Here is a 23,228-nt window from a genome sequence, read left to right as displayed (position 1 = left end):
TTTCATGATTTTTTTTTAAATTTACTTTTTAATTTGGTTGTGCTGGGTCTTAGTTGCAGCAGGCGGGCTCTTTAGTTGCGACTCGTGGACTCTTAGTTGTGGCATGTATGTTGGATCTAGTTCCCTGACCAGGGATCAAACCCAGGCCCCCTGCATTGGGAGCACAGAGTCTTAAACACTTTGCCACCAGGGAAGTTCCCTTTTTAATGATTTTTAAGAAGACTTTATAGCTTATCTATCTTTTTAAGTTACATTCAGTGGGAAGGTAGGTAAAATTTATTTAGTTTACCATAATTTAAAGCCAAGTAACCTGCCTTCAAGTTTTAGTCTCTGGGGTTTCCGTTTAGTTCTCACTGTATGTCACTCTCTCCCTAAGTAATCTTATATGCTACTTCATGTATAAGCTGATATTTCAAAATTTTATATCTTTGTCCACATATTTCTTCTGAGCATCAGATATATATGTTCAACTGCCTATTCTACATCTCCACTTGAGTGTCCCACAGGAACACCCAAACCCAACATATATAGAATTGGATCTGCATCTATATGTCAGTGATTCCAGTCCATATAAATAACATATGTATTCCAGTAATATGTATATTATTTCATTCAATTTCTAAATCTTCCAGCTAGGCATTATCACCAAAGTTTTAGTTTATATTTCCATGATCCCTAGGGAGATTGAATACTTTTCATTTGCTGTCATGCCAGATTTACGGAAAGAGAATCAGAGAGTATAAGTCATTTTCCATAATCTCTAACTCCACTGTGACCTTCTAAAGTCTAAGTCCTTTGTTTTACTCACGTTTGTATGAATGTTTGTTGAATAATTCAATTGAGTCGTAAAGGGTCTTAAGGATCATCTAGTTGAGTCATCCTATTTTCCACTAGAGAAAAATAAACCCTAGAGAGATCAAGTAGCTTTCGAATATCCCACATCAATTTAGTTAGTAGCAATAATCGATTCTGGTTTTTTCATCTAAGAGGTGCTATTGCCTTGAACTAATCATTAAGTGAAGTCAGCTTTATTCACATTTTAAATGAGACAATTATAGCTAAGACAGTTTAAATTACTTGTCCATGGCCAATATGAAGTGTGAAGCAGTACACAGAGACAAGATGTTTTCACATTAAAAATATTTTTGTTGTTGGAGGAAGCATATTTTCCACTGCTTCACCTTTGGTTTATGCAACAAAACCTGTCTTAACAATGAGATAATGAACTTAGAAATGCAATCTAAAATTTTGAAACTATGACTTTTAAAATGTGAAATACTAATGCCTTGCTATAAGTGCTACTTTAAATGAACCATATTTTATTATATTTACTTACGTGTTTAAACATTCCCAATCCTATTCTCTAATAGTATTTTCAAGAGCTTAACATGAACACAAGTAATATCAGGGTAGAAACCTAAATAGAATGAGACTTTAGATAAACAATGAAAAATAAATGAGGATAGGAAAATTTAGCCAGAGGTAATTATGCAGAAATACATAGTGGAGAATCCTGGACAAATTCTAGATAAGAGCCACAAACCTAGCTTTAGATTCCTTTCAGCCAAAGGCAATAGGAAAATGCAGTCAGTTACAAGATTCACAAGTATCAATAAGGTAATATGCCTCAGAAGAAGAAATTTTCCTTACATTGAGACCTGAAAGAAATATTATTAAAGGGACACTGTGTGACAGTAAACAGCATTCTTAGTAACATGCCTGTAATGATTATCATCGTGAGTTTCATGAAGAGAAAGGAGCTGAGGAGACCTATACCACAGTGAGATCCTCCCATAGCTCTTTAAGAAATTATTATAATAAGTCTTAAAATTAGATAGTGTAAGTCCCCAAATTTGTTCCCTTTTTGAAAATTGTTTTGCTCTTCAAGGTCCTTTACATTTCCATATAACTTTGAGAATCAGTTTTCCAATTTCTACCAAAAATGTATGGGATTTTAGTTGGAACTGTGTTAAACCTATAGATCAGTTTGGATGTAAAGGACCTTATTATTATAAGGTAACAATAATCAAGACAATGTGGCAATCCTGTAAGGATAGATACACAGCTCAATGGAACACAAAGAGAGTTCAGTAATAGTTCAAAACATATATGTTCAGTTGATTTTCCATAATGTTGCCAAGGTAATTCAATGGGGCAATTAATGTAATAAAATGAACTTTGATTGTTATCTCACACCATATACAAAAATTAACTCACAATGGATCAGAAGCTTAAGAGTTAAAACTATAGTACTTTCAGAAGAAAACATCAGGTAAAATCTTTGTGTCCTTTGGTTAGGCAACTATTTTTTAGATAAGATGTAAAAGCATTAATCATGAAAATAATGACAGACTGGACTTCCTAAAAGTTTAAAAGTCCTGTTCTTTGAAAATACTCCTAATAAAACTATGGTAGAAGCTAGAGAACAAGAGAAAATATCTGCACGTCATATATCTAAAAGAGGACTTAGGGACTTACCTGCTGGCGCAGTGGTTAAGAATCTGCCTGCCAATGCAGGGGACGTGGGTTCAACCCCTGGTCTGGGAAGATTTCACATGTCGCGGAGCAACTAAGCCCATGAGCCACAACTACTGAGCCCGCAGGCCTAGAGCCCGTGCTCCACAACAAGAGAAGCCACTGAAATGAGAAGCCTGGGCACCGCAACCAACAGTAGCCCCCGCTAGCCACAACTAGAGAAAGCCCATGCACAGCAACGAAGACCCAACGCAGCTTAAATGAATGAATGAATGAATGAATGAATGAATAAATAAAAGAAGACTTATATGGGACTTCCCTGGTAGTCCAGTGGTAAAGAATCCACCTTGCAATGCAGGACTCTGGTTCGATCCCTCATCTGGGAACTAAGATCCCACATGATGCGGGACAACTAAGCCCGCGTGCTGCAGCTAGAGAGCCCGCATGCCTCAAACTACAGAGCCCAAGCGTTGCAACTAGAGAGAAGCCCGTGCGCTGCGATGAAGAGCCTGCGTGCCACAACAAAAGATCTTGCATGCCACAACGAAGATCCCGTGTGCTGCAAGTAAGACCCGAAACGCCAAAAATAAATAATTAAAAAAAAAATAAAAGAGGACTTATATGCATACTATTAAAAAAACTTTAAACCATAATAAAAAATAAGACAATGAACCCAATTTTTATTAATTTTATTTATTTATTTTTATATTTGTTTGGCCGCTCCACACGCAGGATCTTAGTTCCCCAGCCAGGGATCAAACCCGAGCCCCTTGCATTGGAAACATGGAGTCTTAACTACTGGACCACCAGGGAAGTCCCAATGAACCCAATTTTTAAAATGAGCAAAAGATTTGAACAGACACTTCACCATATATACAGATGGCAAATAAGCACATGAAAATGTATGCAAAATTATTAGGCGTTAGAGAAATGCAAATTAAAATGACAATAAAATGACACTACATATCTACTAGAATGGTTAAAATTTAAAAAGACTGAGCATATTAAGTGCTTATAAGAATTTAGAGCAACTGAAACCCTCAGATATTGCTGGTGGGGATGGAAAATGGCATATCTGGAAAACAGTTTGGTGGTTTCTCCGGAAGTTAAATATACAATCACCATATTACCTATTTCTAGGTACCTACTCAAGGAAAATGAGAACATATGTCTATACAAATACCTGTGTGTGAATGTTTATAGCAGCAGCTTTATTCATAATATTCAAAACAACTCAAATTCCCATCAATTGGTGCATGGATAAACAAATTATGGTACAACCACATAATGGAATCCTGCTCAGCCATTAAACAGAAGGATGTAATAATACATGCAAGAACATAGATGGAGCTCAACAGCATTAAGCTATGTAAAATAAGCCAAAACTAAAAGGTTTCATAGTATATGATTCCATTCATATGACAGGTTGGAAAAGGCAAACCAATGTGACAGAAGTTAGGTCAGTGGTTGCCAGCAACTGGGAATTCACCAACACTCGCTTCCAGGACTAGTGTGATTTCATCTCATATTTAAATATCTAATCCAGGAACTTCCCTGGTGGCGCAGTGGTTAAGAACCTGCCTGCCAGTGCAGGGGACATGGGTTCGATCCCTGATCCGGGAAGATCCCACATGCCTCAGAGCAACTAAGCCCATGCGCCACAACTACTGAGCCTGTGCTCTAGACCCCGCGTGCCACAACTACCGAGCCCGTGCGCCTAGAGCCAGTGCTCCGCAACAAGAGAAACCACTGCAATGAGAAGCCCGCACACTGCAATGAAGAGTAGTCCCCACTTGCCACAATTAGAGAAAGCCCATTCACAGCAACGAAGACACAACGCATCTAAAAATAAAATAAATAAATAAATATATTTATATAAAAAATAAATATCTAATCCATTTGGAATTCATCCTGGTGTTAGAAATGGATTCACTTTGGTTATTAAAAAACCCCAATTCTGATGAGACATTACTACATACCTATTAAAACAACTAACACTTTTTAAGTGACAATACCAAATACTGGCAAGAATGTGGAAGAGCTGGTTGTCTCATAAATTGCTAGTGGGAATATAAAATGGTACAGCCACACCGGAAAAGTGTGACAGTTTATTAAAAAATGAAACATACTTACCACATACCTTTTCCTCCTCTAGTTTTCGATGCTCTTTTTAAATTAGGGATATTAACTTTTCATTTTTGACACAGCATTCACACTCCTGGGCATCTGTCCCAGGAAAATGACTGGAATCTACACACAAATCTTTACATAAGCGTAGAAAGCAGCTTATTTGTGATAGTTAAAGGCCAAAAGGTTTTTTTTTCAATAAGTGAGTGAGTAAACAAACTGTGGTACCTCCATACAATGGAATACTAAATAAAATAAATCTAAATAATATAAAAGAATAAAGGAACAAACTATTGGTATATGCAACATCTTAAATCTCAAGGGACTTATGCTGTGTAGAAAAAAAAGACCATTTCAATGATTCTATTTCTGTAACATTCTTCAAATAAATTATAGAAATGAAGAATAGATAAGTGGTTGCCAGGGATTAGGTTTGATGGGGGTGGGGGAGAGGAGTGGGTGTGCTACTAAAGTAGCAGCCCTAGGGAGATGTTTGTGGTAATAGAATAGTTCTGTATCTTGATTGTAGTGGTGGTTACATGAACCTGTGTATGATGAAATGGCATAGAATTATACACATGCATTGTACCAATATCAATTTCCTGATTCTGATATTGTGGTATAGTTACATAAGATGTAACCATCTAGAGAAACTGGATGAAGTGTATATGGGAACTCTATTATTTTTGTAACTCTCTTAACTGTATCTTCTGTTTTTTTTAAATAAATAAATATATATATTTATTTATTTATGGTTGTGTTGGGTCTTCGTTGCTGCATGTGGGCTTTCTCTAGTGTGGCGAGTGGGGTTGTTGCAGTGTGCGGGCTTCTCATCGCAGTGACTTCTCTTGTTTCAGAGCACAGGCTCTAAGCACGTGGGCTTCAGTAGTTGTCGCACGCAGGCTCAGTAGTTGTGGTTCCCGGGCTGTGGAGCATAGGCTCAGTAGTTGTGGCACATGGGCTTATTTGCCCTGTGGCATGTGGGATCTTCCCGGACCAGGGCTCGAACCCGTGTCTCCTGAATTGGCAGGTAGATTCTTAACCACTGTGTCACCAGGGAAGTCCCAATTGTATCTTCTGATGAGCAAAATTCTTAATTTTAATGTAGTCAAATATATCAATCTTTTCCTTTGCAGTTAGTGCTTTTTGTATCATTACAAATAATTTTTTTCCTAATCCAAGGTCATAATAATATTCTCCTAATATTATCTTTGAGGAGAGACAAATCTAAGGGCTAACCCTCATATCAAGCCTGCCTGTTTGAGCAGGGACATCAGTCTTCTCCTGCATGTGGACCTGGATTTACACCACTGGCTCCAGTGGTTCTCAGGTGTTTGGACTTGGACTGGAATTATGCCAATGGTTTTCCTGGGTGTAAAATCAGGAAATCTTCTTGATCTATAGATTTAAGAAGTCCAACAAAGCCCAAGTAGGATACGTTTTTTGAAAACAGACATGAAGATGCATGTCCAGATTGTAGATAGCAGATCTTGGGACTTCTCAGCCTCCATAACGATATGAGCCAAGTCTATATATGTCTATGTCTATGTCTAAGTCTATGTCTATGTCTATGTTTATCTCTGTCTCTATCTATATATATCCTATTGGTTCTATTTCTCTGGAGAACCCTGACAAACATCCAAATCTCAGAGTAATTACATTAAATGTTAATGCTTTAAATATTTCAGGTAAAAGAGATGATTGTCAGCCTTGATTAAAACAAAACCAAAACCAAAACCAATCATATGCTAGTTAGAAAAGCACATTTAAGGAACACACAAAAAAGGCTGAAGGCAAAACTTTGTAAACACTCACCAAGAGAAAGCTGGTATAGTATTAAAGGGAGAAAAACCCACTAAACATGAAAGGCTCATTTAATAATGACGAAGATATTAACAACTGTACTTCTGTATGCACCCAATAACAAAGCCTTAAAATATATAAATTAACATTTGACAGTTCTACAAAGAAAATCAACAAATCCACATTCTTGGTGGGGAATTTTTAACCCACCTCTCTCGGTAAATAATATAACAAGCAGAAAGAAAATCAGTAAGTACACAGAAGATTTGAACTATGTATTTGGTCAAGCATTCTGTTATCTTCAGAGGGAGCACGTATCTCATTTACTTCCTCTGTCATTACCAGAAGCTATACACTTTTCCATTAGGAGAAGGATACAATAATGGAACTATTGCCAACAGTAAATATGGAGGTCAAGCAAGGGTATTTCAAGATATAAAAGATTTCAAAGCCTACCTGAAAGTAAGAGTAAAGAACAAAGATGTTGGGCATGAAGATGGTAAGAAGAGACTAAGGTGTCTCCAGAAAAATGGAGTGAATGGTATAAATTGGGACCTAGCTTTAGGACAAAGGAAGAAAGCTCTTTTGGGGAATGCAAATAAACTTTGATGGAACAAGATGTTACATTTTTAAAAATGCAGTAGGTTTGGAATCCTCCTAGATCTTCCATTTACTAACTCTATGATCTTGGACTACTTATTGACATTTTTGAACCTCAGGTTTCTCTTTCCTAAAATAAGGATCATTCTATCTATCCCTATAAGGGTTAAATGTTTCTATTATTGGTTCTCAGAGCACTGTGTATTTCTCCTTCATTCCCCTAGCTACATTTGCAATTTTACATGTGCTTTTAAGATTGATTGTGTCTTAGTTTGCCTCACAAGTGCAGGCCAGTCTGTTTTCCTTCAAGCAATCAGTATTTATTGAGTTTCTACACTGTGTTAGGAGCCCACAAAATGGTGAACAATATAGATAAGGTAATCATTTTCTTCCTAGAGCTTGGCATGCCTGGCAGGTAGTAAATATTCAATAGATATTTGTTTAATGATGAGCTTTTATAAAAAACAAATTAACATAATGAGTTCCGTGTCTAAGGGAGCGACTGCAGAGGCTTGGGACCAACCGTTGTGAGTAAGAAGCTTCCTCAGCCAGCTAAGCGCTGAGCGGGGAGATTCAAGGATGTTTCTGGGGAGAAATCCCAGCACAAACTCAGAGAAAATGGAGATCCTTTGAGTGGCATGTGAATACACTAAATACTCAATATTGGGACCTTCCAGGAAAATGAGCTGGGGACCCGCTTTCCAAGTCATGTTGGAACCAGAACCCCAAAGTCTTGGTGCCCCGGCCTGGTGTCAGGCCTGAGCCTCTGAACTGGGAGAGCCGAGTTTAGGACATTGGACCAACAGAGACCTCCCAGGCCCACATAATATCAATCAGTGAGAGCTCTCCCAGAGATCGCCGTCTCACGCCGTCTCACGCTGTCTCACGCTAAGACCCAGCTCCACCCAACGGCCAGCAAGCTCCAGTGCTGGACGTCCCATGGCAAATAACTAGCAAGACAGGAACACAACCCTACCCATTAGCAGAGAGACTGCCTAAAATCATTCTGAGTTCACAGCCACCCCAAAACACACTACTGGAGGTGGCCCTGCCCACCAGAAAGACAAGATCCAGTCCCATCCACCAGAACACAGGCACCAGTCCCCTCCACCAGGAAGCCTACACAAGACACTGAACCAACCTCACCCATTGGGGTCAGACACCAAAAACAATGGGAACTATGAACCTGCAGCCTGTGAAAAGGAGACCCCAAACACAGTAAGTTAAACAAAATGAGAAGACACAGAAATATGCAGCAGATGAAGGAGCAAGGTAAAAACCCACCAGACCAAACAAATGGAGAGGAAATAGGCAGTCTACCTGAAAAAGAATTCAGAGTAATGATAGTAGAGATGATCCAAAATCTTGGAAATAGAATGGAGAAAATACAAGAAATGTTTAACAAGGACTTAGAAGAACTAAAGAGCAAACAAACAGTGATGAACAACAACAATAAATGGAATTAAAAATTCTCTAGAAGGAAACAATAGCAGAATAATTGAGGTAGAAGAACAGATAAGTGACCTGGAAAATAAAATAGTGGAAATAACTACCGCAGAGCAGAATAAAGAAAAAAGAGTGAAAAGAATAGAGGACAGTCTCCGAGACCTCTGGGACAACATTAAATGCACCAACATTCGAATTATAGGGGTTCCAGAAGAAGAAGAGAAAAAGAAAGGGTCTGAGAAAATATTTGAAGAGATTGTAGTTGAAAACTTCCCTAACATGGGAAAGGAAATAGTCAGTCAAGTCCAGGAAGCGCAGCAAGCCCCAAACAGGATAAATCCAAGGAGAAACACACCAAGACACACACTAATCAAACTATCAAAAATTAAATACAAAGAAAAAATATTAAAAGCAGCAAGGGAAAAGCAACAAATAACATACAAGAGAATCCCCATAAGGTTAACAGCTGATCTTTCAGCAGAAACTCTGCAAGCCAGAAGAGAGTGGCAGGACATAGTTAAAATGATGAAAGGGAAAAACCGACAACCAACATTACTCTACCCAACAAGGATCTCATTCAGATTCGATGGAGAAATTAAAACCTTTACAGACAAGCAGAAGCTAAGAGAATTCAGCACCACCAAACCAGATTTACAACGAACGCTAAAGGAACTTTTCTAGGCAAGAAACACAAGAGAAGGAAAAGACCTACAAAAACAAACCCAAAACAATTAAGAAAATGGTAATAGGAACATACATATTGATAATTACCTTAAATGTAAATGGATTAAATGCTCCAACCCAAAGACATAGACTGGCTGAATGGATGCAAAAATAAGACCCATATATATGCTGTCTACAAGAGACCCAATTCAGGGCTTCCCTGGTGGCACAGTGGTTGAGAGTCCGCCTGCCAATGCAGGGGACACAGGTGGGTGCCCCAGTCCAGGAAGATCGCACGTGCTGCGGAGTGGCTGGGCCCGTGAGCCATGGCTGCTGAGCCTGTGCGTCCGGAGCCTGTGCTCCACAACGAGAGAGGCCACAACAGTGAGAGGCCCGCGTACCGCAAAAAAAAAAAAAAAAAAAAAAAAAAAAAAAGAGACCCAATTCAGACCTAGGGACACATACAGACTGAAAGTGAGGGGATGGAAAAAGATATTCCATGCAAATGGCAATCAAAAGAAAGCTGGAGTAGCAATTTTCATATCAGACAAGACAGACTTTAAAATAAAGACTATTACAAGAGACAAAGAAGGACACTACATAATGATCAAGGGATCAATCCAAGAAGAAGATATAACAGTTTTAAATATTTATGCACCCAACATAGGAGCACCTCAATACATAAAGCAAATGCTAACAGCCATAAAAGGGGAAATCAACAGTAACACAGTAATTGTAGGGGACTTTAACACCCCACTTTACCAATGGACAGATCATCCAAAATGAAAATAAATAAGGAAACACAGGGGCTTCCCTGGTGGCACAGTGGTTGAGAGTCCGCCTGCTGATGCAGGGGACACGGGTTCGTGCCCCGGTCCGGGAAGATCCCACATGCCGCGGAGTGGCTGGGCCCGTGAGCCATGGCCACTGAGCCTGCGTGTCCAGAGCCTGTGCTCTGCCATGGGAGAGGCCATAGCAGTGAGAGGCCCGCGTACCACGAAAAAAAGAAAATCTTCCAACAAACAAAAGCCCAGGACCAAATGGCTTCACAGGCGAACTCTATCAAACATTTAGAGAAGAGCTAACACCTATACTTCTCAAACTCTTCCAAAATATAGGAGAGGGAGGAACACTCCCAAACTCATTCTACAAGGGCCACCATTACCCTGATACCAAAACCAGACAAAGATGTCACAAAAAGAGAAAACTATAGGCCAATATCACTGATGAACATAGATGCAAAAATCCTCAACAAATACTAGCAAACAGAATCCAACAGCACATTAAGGATCATGAACCATGATCAAGTGGGTTTATCCCAGGAATGCAAGGATTCTTCAATATACACAAATCAATCAGTGTGATACACCATATTAACAAATTCAAGGATAAAAACCATATGATCATCTCAATAGATGCAGAAAAATATTTCAACAAAATTCAACACCCATTTATGATAAAAACTTTCCAGAAAGTAAGCCTAGAGGGAACTTACTTCAACATAATAAAGGCCATATATGACAAACTCACGGCCAACATCGTTCTTAGTGGTGAAAAACTCAAGCCATTTTCTCTAAGGTCAGGAACAAGACAAGGTTGCCCACTCTCACCACTATTATTCAACATAGTTTTGGAAGTTTTAGCCACAGCCATCAGAGAAGAAAAAGAAATAAAAGGAATCCAAATCGGAAAAGAAGAAGTAAAGCTGTCACTGTTTGCAGATGACATGATACTATACATAGAAAATACTAAACGTGCTACCAGAGAACTACTAGAGGTAATTGATGAATTTGGTAAAGTAGCAGGATACAGAATTAATGCACAGAAATCTCTTGCATTCCTATATACTAATGATGAAAAATCTGAAAGAGAAATTAAGGAAACACTCCCATTTACCATTGCAACAAAAAGAATAAAATACCTAGGAATAAACCTACCTAAGGCAAAAAAAGACCTGTATGCAGAAAACTATAAGACGCTGATGAAAGAAATTAAAGACGATACAAACAGATGGAGAGATATACCATGTTCTTGGATTGGAAGAATCAACATTGTGAAAATGACTATACTACCCAAAGCAATCTACAGATTCAATGCAGTCTCTATCAAACTACCAATGGCATTTTTCACAGAGCTAGAACAAAAAATTTCATGATTTGTATGGAAACACAAAAGACCCTGAACAGCCAAATCAATCTTGAGAATGAAAAAAGGAGCTGGAGGAATCAGGCCCCCAGACTTCAGACTATATTACAAACCTACAGTAATCAAGACAGTATGGTACTGGCACAAAAACAGAAATATAGATCAATGGAACAGGATAGAAAGCCCAGAGATAAACCCATGCACATATGGTCACCTTATCTTTGATAAATGAGGCAAGAATATACAATGGAGAAAAGACAGCCTCTCCAATACGTGGTACTGGGAAAACTGGACAGCTACATGTAAAGGAATGAAGTTAGAACACACCCTAACACTATACACAAAAATAAACTCAAAATGGATTAAAGACCTAAATGTAAGGCCAGACACTATAAAATACTTAGAGGAAAAATAGGCAGAACACTCTATGCCATAAATCACAGCAAGATCCTTTTTGGCCCACATCCTAGAGAAATGGAAATAAAAACAAAAATAAACAAATGGGACCTAATGAAACTTAAAAGCTTTTGCACAGCAAGGAAACCAAAAAGACAGCCCTCAGAATGGGAGAAAATATTTGCAAATGAAGCAACTGACAAAGGGCAGCTCATGCAGCTCAATATCAAAAAAACAAACAACCCAATCCAAATATGGGCAGAAGACCTAAATAGACATTTCTCCAAAGAAGATATACAGATTGCCAACAAACACATGAAAGGATGCTCAACATCACTAATCATTAGAGAAATGCAAATCAAAACTACAATGAGGTATCACCCCACACCAGTCAGAATGGCCGTCATGAAAAAATCTACAAACAATAAATGCTGGAGAGGGTGTGGAGAAAAGGGAACCCTCTTGCACTGTTGGTGGGAATGTAAATTGATACAGCCACTATGGAGAACAGTATGGAGGTTCCTTAAAAAACTAAAGATAGAATTACCATATGACTCAGCAATCCCACCTCTGGGCATATACGCTGAGAAAACCATAATTCAAAAGGAGTCATGTACCACAATGTTCATTGCAGCTCTATTTACAATAGCCAGGACATGGAAGCAACCTAAGTGTCCATCAACAGATGAATGGATAAAGAAGATGTGGCACATATATATAATGGAATATTACTCAGCCATGAAAAGAAATTGAATTATTTGTAGTGAGGTGGATGGACCTAGAGTCTGTCATACAGAGTGAAGTAAGTCAGAAAGAAAAAAACAAATACCGTATGCTTACACATATATATGGATATATGGAATGTAAAAAAAAAAAAAGGTTCTGATGAACCTAGGGTGAGGACAGGAATAAAGATGCAGACGCACAGAATGGACTTGAGGATGTGGGGAGGGGGAAGGGTAAGCTGGGACGAAGTGAGAGAGCAGCACTGACATATATACACTACCAAATGTAAAACAGCTAGCTAGTGGGAAGCAGCTGCATAGCACAGGGAGATCAGCTCAGCGCTTTGTGACCACCTACAGGGGTGGGATAGGGAGGGTGGGAGGGAGACGCAAGAGGGAGGGTATACGGGGATACATGTATATGTATAGCTGATTCACTTCGTCATACAGCAGAAACTAAGACAACATTGTAAAGCAATTATACTCCAATACCAATAAAGATGTTAAAAAAAAAAGTTATCATATATTCACCACCTATTCAGCACCCTGGACCCCCATGGAACCCTGTCAACCCTGATCTTTTTAACATCTGTATAATTTTGTCCTTTTCAGAATGTAATATAAATCAGATCATATAATATGAAACCTTATTCAGAGTGGCTTCTTTACTCTGTGTCTTAGGTGGCTTGAAAGTTATTTTTTGTTATTAAATAGTATCTCATCATGTGGTTGTAGCACAGATTGGTTGCATACTTTCCTATTTTGAAAGTCATTTTTAACCTTTCTTGTTTTGGATGAACATGAATAAAGTTGATGTTAACATTTGAAAAAACAATAAAATAATGAGTGCAGAAGTACTCAGTAAATGGCAAGAGGCTTTATACATAAAATTTAAGTTATCAGTGGATACATGTATATGTATAACAGATTCACTTTGCTGTACACCTGAAACTAACACAACATTGTAAATCAACTATACTCCAATAAAATTTTTTTTTAAAGTCGTCAATTTTCTAGCAGTGTTCTTGATGTAGAAATAAGTGCATCATGTTTCTTCACCTAAATATATTTCACTAAAAGATGAAAACAGGAAAAAAATAGTGTACTAAAAAAGATTCATTTAAAGGTGGATTATTTAGATAATTCAAAAAAACAAGAACCATAGGTTAAATGACAAAATTAAATATCCTACACATTAAAAGTGAAAAAATATAGTGTGTCCATTTTATTTTTTCTCTATTACAAAAAATTAGATTTATGTGTGGATTTTCCCCCAACTTAATTTGAATAGCTTCAAACCTATAAAAAATTTAAACTGTATACAGTGAACAACCTTATGTCTTTCATCTAGATTTCCTAATTGTTAATTTTGCCTAATTTTGTCACATTTGTCTCCCCAATTATTAACATCTTGCCACACTTATTTTATTTTAACTTATTGCCACATCTCTTTCTCTTTCTCATGCTGGGCTCTTTGCCTTTCTTTCCCATTTGAAAGTAAATTGCAGACAGAATGACACTTCACTTCAAGAACCTCAGCAAATATCTCCTAAGAACTAGGACATTCTACATAACCATGATATAACACTCCAGATATTTAACATTGGTACCATAACACAATCTAATACAAAGCCACATTTCCCAATTGCCTCAAATTTCCCAATTGTCCATTTAAGCCGCTTTTTCATTCTTTGATCCAGGTTCCAAACAACATTCACACTTAAAGTTTAGTTATCATGTATCTGTATTGTAGAACTGCTCTACTACTTTTACTTTCATGATATAGTTGGAACCTCCATAGCCATGCATTCAACCATCCATGGATTCAACCAACTGTGGATCAAAAATATTCCCCCCAATTCCAGAAATTTCCAAAAATCAAAACTTGAATTTGCCACGTACTGGTGACTGTTTACATAGCGCTTGCATCGTGTTTACAATTATTTACACAGCATTTACATTGTATTTGGTATTATAAGTAATCTAGAGATGATTTTAAATATGCAGGAGGATGTACATAGGTAATATGCAAATGCTACACTTTTATATAAGGGACTTGAGCATCTGCAGATTTTGGTATCTGAGGGGTTGCTGGAACCAATCCTGCACTGATACCAACAGACATCTGCACTGCTTTGTTTAAGAGTCCAGAGCAGGTTTTTGTTGTTGTTGTTGTTGTTTTAGATATTACTTTTATTTATATATTTGGTGGCACCAGGTCTTAGTTGCCCCTCGCCAGCTCCTTAGTTGTGGCATGTGAACTCTTAGTTGCAGCATGCATGTGGGATCTAGTTCCCTGGCCAGGGATGGAACCCGGGCCCCCTGCATTGGGAGCACAGAGTCTTAACCACTGCACCACCAGGGAAGTCCCCAGAGCAGTTATTTTGTGCAATGTCCTACAATCAGATTTGTCTGATTGTTTTCTCCTGATGAGATTTAGGTTAAACATTCTTGGCAATTTGGCAGGTGATGTATCCTCCGGTGCATCAGATCAGAAGGTACAGGTCTCCATTGTAAGATAACTCCATTATAAGATTTTTTTTAAAGACAAAAACTCATTCATTTTACATATAACATTAGCTTTGGGTTAATATAACCCCTCTTTACAAGTGTCCACAGAAGGTGGGAGCAGGGTGGAAAAGACACTGGCATGAGAACTGAGGTTTAGTGCCAATTTGGTCAGTAATTAATTGTGGGGTCTCTAGGTAAAAATCTTAAAATCTTCATCTATTAAAGAGAGAGAGAAAGAGAGGGAGGGGGAGAGAGAGAGAGAGAGAGAGAGAGAGAGAGAGAGAGAGAGGAATGAGCCAGAAGATTTCTAAAGATCCTTTGAGTTCTAATATTCTATGACTATGAATCAACTTGTAATAGAGACAGAGGTGGGTTTGGGAGACTCTGCTCCCAATGCAGGGGGCCTGGGTTCCATCCCTGGCCAGGGAACTAGATCCCACATGCATGCTGCAACTAAGAGTTCACATGCCACAACTAAGGAGCTGGTGAGGGGCAACTAAGAGCACCAGTTCGGCCACATACCAGCTATGTGAACACGGACAAGCCATTTAATCTCTCTAAGGCTTGCAGAGATTTACCTCAGCGAATGCAGAAAGATTAAGGGATTATTGCATGTCAGAGTGCATTATAAACCATAAAAAAAACTACCTAACTGGCGGGTATTATTTTATAATATCCAGTTTTTCTCTTTTTGCTCTAATTAGTTAATGAGAAAAGCAACCTAAAGTGACACAGACCTCATCAACTTTAAAACTAGGAAATGCCAGTGTTGTGTGTCATAATCTAGTCATGGAATTTATAGAATAGTTTTATTCCATAAATGCTTATGCTTTGATGATTAATAATAGTGCCTAAAGTTACTCACTTGTACAGGCTAGTCCCACCGAAGAGGATTGTCATTGTTCTTGGAATCCTAAATTTTGAGGGGGACAAAACAGTGAACACAGTGTATGAGAACGGTAACAAGTACTTACAAACTAAATTCCTTATTTAGTAATCAGTTTTGTGTTGAGCCATCAGGACCCCCGGAGAGGATGGCAAACTGAGGCCAGTGCAGAAGGGAAGTTGTCCTGCTTTTCCAGTGAGATGGGCAGCCCTAGAATAGACTAATTCTCTTGAGCAAAGGCATGTTTTCCCGAGACAGCTAGCGGGACTTGTCACACAGCCCAGTCCTATTATATTCTTATAACCCTTTATACTCTTTATATTAACCGCCCCAGCGTTTCTTTCCGGCCTTCCAACGGAACTCGGGGAACCTAGTTAGTTCGTGCACAGTGGCCACATTTTTTCGATTATTCAGCAGAACCAATAAAGTATTTCCCTGGAAGAGGTTTAGGGCGCGCACACGCCCCTTGGTTTGCGTTGAGTGACGCGCGCACTATCTATGCCGAGAGTGCCCAGCGCACTGCTGTTGCTCAAGACTCGAGACACTTCCAGAAAATGGCTAACTAAGTGGTGGGGAACCGCGGCACGGCGGACGTTGGTGCCGTTGAACGCGCCTGACCTCCCAGTCCACGCAAGGCGGGGCGGGGGGGGGGTGGTCGCACCGCCCAGGTGGCAGCGTCCGGCTCCGCAGCGCGCGCTGGGCGCCATCCCCCGCCTCCCGCCAGTGCGCACGCGCGCCCCTCATCCGGGTGCTGGTTGAGGCTGCAGGTTGCGCCGGGGTGGCGGACAGGGGGCGGGGCTAGTGGCTCATTGTGCGCAGCGCTGTGCGGCGCCGGCGGCCGGCGAGGCCTGAGTTGAAGTTGGAGCTGCTGCCGCCGCCCTGCAGATCACTCGCTGCCTAGGCAGCGCGCTGTTCTTCTAAAATGGCTGCCGCTACCGGTGCTGTGGCAGCCTCGGCCGCCTCAGGTCAGGCGGAATGTAAAAAGATCACCGATCTGCGGGTCATCGATCTCAAGTCCGAGCTGAAACGGCGGAACCTGGACATCACCGGAGTCAAGACTGTGCTCGTTTCCCGACTCAAGCAGGTGAGGCCCGGCTAGGTCCGGGAAGGCGAGCTTAGGCCGCGCCTCGGAGCCCCCACTTCCGCCGCAGCCCCCGTCCGCTCGCAGCCGCCGGGGCCCGCGGGGCGGCGAGGTGGGGAGGTCCCGGGCGGCGCCCGCGCGCGCGGGAGGGCGAGGACCCTCTCGCGGCGCCCCCGCCCCCGCGCGCCGGGCCTGGCCTGCGAGGGGCCCGCGAGCCGCCCGGGACCGGCCGCCGCAGCCCAGCGCACCCCTGCCTCCCCCGGGACGTCTCTGCCAGGCTGCGGACGGCCGGCGCGGCCTCCCAAGGGCGATCGTGGAGACCCGGGAGGCGCTCGGTCCCCAGCCTTTAGCGATGGTGAGCGCGTGCATTTCTTGGCCTCGTAGGGACTGGTTACTTTGGTGACTTCTGCGAAGTTACCATTTAATTGTGTCCAACCGTTTCCTCCCCATATTGGGGGGTAATTGGTAGTGGGAGTTGATGGGTGGGTAAGAGAAAGGGTTTGTTTTCCGCTGGGTTTTCAGTTTTTGCATTAGCGCAATAATCTTTTTCTTCCCTGATTATCTTTCTGGTTTGAGTGAGCGTTGGAATTGTAGTAGAGGAGAAATAAGTTTGTACTATAGAAATTAGGAAATCTCCTTTTAGTTCTTTACTTTCGTAGCTAGCAACTTTGCTGCAATCGAGAATATTTAGACTTTTGTTCAGTATGATAATATGTGTTAGTTAATTTTCTCGACTGGGTAATATGTAAAACTCCATGTGATTTTGATACCTAATGATATTTCCTCCTGAAAGTTTCTCTCGTGTAGTTTAATTGCTCCTTTGTGAGGTTGGTTTATGAAATGACTGGCAATTCTAATGTCTTGAGGCTTGAGGTTTGCTAATTTTTTTTTTCATTTCGTTTTTTAAAATAAGTTTAGATAGACTGTGTAGCATATTAACTTCTCTTTCTAATGTAGGCTATTGAAGAGGAAGGAGGCGATCCAGATAATATTGAATTAACTGTTTCAACTGATACTCCAAACAAGAAACCAACCAAAGGCAAAGGTTGTTACGAGTTATAAACATATTTTAAAATATATTTTGGTTATGTAACTTGCCTCTGCTCTTGTGCCACTTGCCCTGTTTATATAGTGCTACTCTTTGCTATTTCCCTCTGGCACTCTGCCTTGTTGGGTCAAGGAAGAAAAGTTACTGTTGCCAGGCTTTGGGTGACTAGTAGCCCTTAAGATTTGGCTGAAGCTGACCTGAAAGTGAGACCAGTTCTTTCTTGCTTCTGAAAAAATTACAAAGTCAAGTTCCATAATATTTCTTCCTTCATAGTGTGAAGACCTGAAGAATAAAATACGGTTTAATACATGTCTACCTTGCCCCACAATTGGCAGAGTATTGATGGAATTCCTACCAAATCTTTCACCTTGGCTCCTTGCTGTTTTCTCTAGTATATTAAAATTTTATAACCTTTGTGTTTAGTATTTTGTTTGATTTGGTGAACTTAATTTTGCATTTATGCCATTAAACATTCTAATTTTCAGTGAAATTCAAAAAGACCTTTACCAATCATACTAACAAGGTAGGGAAAAAATCCATGACTAATTAGCTTAAAAATAAAAAGTTTTAAGTTATAGGGATATGTTAATGATTTCGATTTTATAACTTTTAAAGTAGGCCAGAATATATTTCTAGGATATGGTGATTTAATGAATAGGTAAAGGTTGTTTTAAATTAACATTTTAACAATATAAATGGGACTTAGATATATTTGAAAGGTTCTGGTAAGTGAAATACTTACTTGAATAATTACGGATTTCTCCCTCAGTCCTATAAGGACAGTGTCAGAGGGTGGGCATGATGTGGGTATCTGGATCCTGGTACCTACATACAAGTTCCATGCAGCTGCAGCATTTTAAAAACCTAACACTCTTTACTGCTTTAAGTGATCCTAAATGCTACTCTCTGCTGTAGACCAGATTGATGGAACTAGAGTAAAATGGTTGAATGGATTAACCTTGAAAAGAAGGAAATAGTCAAGCTTGATCTTAAGCAATCTGCATGAGTATTGGGACCAGGCACATCCTGATGCCATCTCACTGAGAGTTTTTGTAGGTTTGCAAGAGCGCCCTGTTTGTGCCAAAGGAAATTGAAAAGGGCAAAGAAGCATTTTCTGGATGGGATGGGAATGGCAGAGGTAGAAATGGTGTTTAGAGGAGTAACAAAGTTATCTTGAAAATCTGTGGCTTTTAATGTAATTCTTAACTCAGTGTATCACCTTGAGAGATACATTTCCCTGTGTTAGAGAAGCTTGTGTTGAGAAGCCTCTGCTGACAAACTCAGAGGCAATTTCAAAATGAGGAAGCATAAAAAATTCAGAAATAAGTACATCAGGAATTAACCATGTTTCTTATTGTGATTTCTTATAATGATTTTGATTCATGTCATTTATTTAGCATATTGTGGTAGTTTGATAGATGTTATGTATTAATCATGGTCCCAAATTTATATTTAAGCTGATTACTGATTTTAGCATGTAAAGTAAATCTCATTTGATTTATTCGTTCTCACCTACTTTTAAATTCTCTGTGTATCCCTTTCTTTTTTAGTCATTAGGAACTTCACTCATCCTACCTTTAGCAATAAATTCAGCAATATACCGTTTTAAGAAGTTTTTCAGTATACATATGTATATGTGTATGTATTATGTGTGTGTATATATATATAAAAGTATGTTAATTTTTTCCTCTTATATGGATTATAAGGATACTTGAAATTTAATTTTTCCATAACTCTGATGTTAAGGTATCTTGTAGTATTTAGTCAGGAGTCGTAACGTTAATTGTGTGTCTGCAGCACACTACAACTGAGTACTTCATGAGACTCATTCTGGGACATGTGTGACAAATAGCTCTTGTCTCCTTGAGTTCCATTTATCATTGTTCTGAAAATCCTGTGAATGAGAAAGAACATAATGTAAATCCCAAACTAAGAACCTAGTTTGAATTAATTTACAGTTAAGATGCTTATAAGTAAGATTATTTTAAATTTTAAATTAAGTTTAAAAATAATTTTTAGACATCAAATTTGAATAGGGAAACTTTTAAAAATATTAATAATTAACAGATTTTTAAAACTAAGGATTCAAGAAATTAAATAGTATTGTAATATGATGTTCTTTTTGTCACATCTTGTTTCACTTAGCAGTATCTATCTTAAAAGTAATTGCATCTCAGTCATACTACTTTTCCTTCAATGGGTATACTTCTTTTTTATAAAATTGGAAAATTTACTAGACCATCTGTAAGGGTCTCTTAATTCTGAAATTTAATAATTATATGTAGCTAGGAGCCAGAAGAAAAATTCTTTTTTTAGCTAAAATAGATGTATAAGGAAGGAACAGGAAAACTCATAGGTCCTCAGTCAGTATGGATATCTTTAGCTGGGAATACTAGAAAAGGATAAGAATAAAGAAAGGGATTACTTAGAGGCAGTCATGTAGACAACAGCAAGACACCACATTTAATAGCTTGTTAGGCAAAATAAATAATTCTTATGATGATGTGGCTTAATGTAGCAATAAAATTAAATGATGTTGAATGATAAGGCAAGAGAAGCTTCATGGGTCTTGAAAAGTTACTTAGGTGAAATATTAAGTTCGTTCTCTTATAAGTGCAGGGTCACTATTTCTCAAACAATTTTTTTGTGTTAAGATGATTATGTTTTGATAGATTAGAGGAAAAGGAATCTGCATTCTTACGTATATTGTAGAATATTTTTTAAAATGCTGTTATTACAAGCACAAACTCACAAACTTGTAACAAATGTTGATAATGTTATAGCGGGTCCTAATATTTATGGTTAACATATTTGTAAAATCTATTTGCATAGAGTTAGTGGGGTGAAATTTTAAGCTTAGATTGGTTCTCACTTCTGAGTCTTTTCACATTCTCTTTGCTATGAAATTTTTAATAAGTAACCTAGAAGAGCGCTTCACCAGTGAGAGTTACTGTCATCATTTGGGTGTGTGTTAAGAAAGCGGTTAAACAGGTAGAGCTAACTCCTCATTAGCTTCTTTTAGAGATTATAGATGTAAACTTTCTTTCGGTTCACCTGTAAACAGCATATCATTCTTTTGGATATTCAACCTTTCGAGTCACCTCTAAACTTCAGCCAAAGTTACTTTAAGTAGTTAATCAGTGCAATATTCAGAAGTATATGTAATCAGTACTTACCGAATTGAAACTCACTTACAGTACTTGCAGGTTTAAAAAAGATTCAAACTGCTATATAAAATTTGTTTTGTTCCCACTATAGAAAAAAGTATATTTTGGGGTTGCAGATTTATCCAAACATAATGCCTGATTATGTGTGGAAAGTACCACACTCAGTATAATTAATTACATGTTTACTGTGTAAAGCTTTCTAAAATTTGTATGCCAAATAAGAATATAGTAATCAACCACATAAAATGAATTTCATATAATTTAGTATCATAGTGCGCTGTAATGCTTGCTTTTTTTTTAAACTGTTGTATGTTTGGATGTTAAGGAAACTTTAATCAGAACTGTGGCATTGAGAAACATTTTGGGGACAAAATTGTCATAAATCTTTTTTGGGTACCCACTGGGCTAGAAGCTTTGTGGGGGTGAGGACATAGTCTTTTATTTACATTAATCTCTGTAATGCCTAGCATATTGCTTGGCACATAACAGGTTTGTTGAATGAATACTGAGGGCCATATGATGACTTTCTTAACAACTGCTTTTAAAAATATTTCTTTTGGTGCTTATTTTAATTGCATATTTCTTTGTAGGCAGCAGTCTATCAGAGGTTAATAGTCTTTACTATTTTCCAAACAGTTTTTCTTTTTAAGGTACTTTTCTCAACAGCACTAGTGGCTTCTCCTTAAACACTGATTGTGAAATGTACTTACTTTTAGAGTATGTGAATCATGGCACTCGCCTTTTATCCCTCACCAAGTTGTTGCTGTGTTGGAAAGCCTCATAACTTTTGCTGGAATATTGTCCAACCTCAGAAGTTGTGTATGTCATTTTCATTTCACAAAATCAGGCCCTTTTACCTCAGCCATTAAAACCTGCATTTGACTTATGCAGTTGTATATGGTGGATTATGTTTATCATCAAAGCACTTTTGTACTTTTTTCAGCTATTTTATTGTGTCAAATATGGTGTGTGTCAAGGATCCTGGTGGGGAGATAGATAAAATTTTCTTGCACTTTATGACAGTGTCTTTCTCCCATGTCATTCATCTCCTAGGCATTTTGAATTAAGGACAGAAGACTTCAGACTTTTTCTTCTCTTTCATGAACTCATGTAAAATAAAGTGAGAATTGTCCAGGAATTAGAGGAAAAAGCAGTCATTATTATCAGTTGGTGGCATCAGAAATGACTTTAATGAAGAGACTGAACAATGGCTTAGGGTTTAAGGCTGAAATTCGCTGATTTATTTAATCAACTATAAGTTAGTTCTCACACATTACAATAAAAGGGCCTCGGTGTGGTACAATTCTGGGAGTTAACCATTCACACCATAAACTCCACAGCCCGAGTTAGCCTTATGTGGCAGTTCTGGTAACCTGGAATAGTAGTTTGTATTATGGCTTTACAGAATTGTTTTCCAGATTATAAAAGTGAATTGTTTTCATTTTAAAAATTAGATAATCCAGAAAAGTACAAAAAAGTGAAAATTGCCCGTAATTCCACCACTTGGATTTTATCACAGATAACATGATCTAAGGTATATATGTACACGTGCATGTACTCATAGGAGGTTTATGTTTAAGGTTTTTTTTTTTTTTTTTTTTAACCTTGTCGAGAATTAATACCGGTTCATACCTACTCAAGGTGTTTTGTTGAAGGTAGGTAGAACTTAAGTTTTTTCTAGTCTGGAGAATCTGAAAACGGTAACCTTTTATGTTCTTCTCCAACTTCTTCAGTCATGCTCAGTCTGCTCTACATTAGAGTCATTTGAGTTTTTAAAAAGATACCAGGCTCCTGCCCCCCAGAGAGTTGGTTTTTGTTACTGTGTTGGGGGCCCAGGGATCAGTATTTTCTAAAAGTTCCCCAGGTGATTCGCATGCAGCTAGGGTTAAGAACCACTGGCTGCTCTAGATTACTGCTTAAAACTTAGCATCATTTTCATTCATCTCTTTCTGCCTGTCAGTTTGCAATTAGTTCTCTGTTACAGTTTTCAAAACACTTTCACATTGCTTTATTTGATGGTCACAATAATGCTGAGCTAAGCAGTGCTATTTTCTTTTTATTGATAGGATAGAAAAGTAATCCGTTAAGAACTCAAGTTACATTCTTGCTGCCTTTTAAAGTCTTGTGCAAATGCTCACAAGTGTGTGTGGATGTT

The 23,228-nt window shown here is 38.7% G+C and overlaps 1 protein-coding gene across 5 annotated transcripts in view; it reads left to right on the top strand.

The window, feature by feature from the left end:
* Nucleotides 1-16,585: 16,585 nt before the first annotated feature.
* The window catches only part of SLTM (SAFB like transcription modulator), a 44,332-nt gene continuing 37,689 nt past the window's right edge, over nucleotides 16,586-23,228 (top strand). For 2 of the 5 annotated variants that reach the window (XM_029236384.1, XM_029236385.1), the window contains exons 1-2: nucleotides 16,587-16,861; nucleotides 17,816-17,903. In XM_029236384.1, the coding sequence (XP_029092217.1) occupies nucleotides 16,700-16,861; nucleotides 17,816-17,903 (250 nt within the window). In that variant the 5' untranslated portion in view covers nucleotides 16,587-16,699. Of the gene's footprint in view, nucleotides 16,862-17,195; nucleotides 17,214-17,815; nucleotides 17,904-23,228 lie in introns of those variants that run through there. The other 3 variants (XM_029236383.1, XM_029236386.1, XM_029236387.1) reach the window with 3 other exon arrangements.

This window comes from Monodon monoceros, unplaced genomic scaffold (genome assembly GCF_005190385.1).
Source record: "Monodon monoceros isolate NGI ecotype Baffin Bay Population unplaced genomic scaffold, NGI_Narwhal_1 Super_Scaffold_21, whole genome shotgun sequence".
Classification (NCBI taxonomy): domain Eukaryota; kingdom Metazoa; phylum Chordata; class Mammalia; order Artiodactyla; family Monodontidae; genus Monodon; species Monodon monoceros.
Note: the sequence above shows the minus strand (reverse complement) of the source record. Positions and strands in the feature narration are given on the sequence as shown.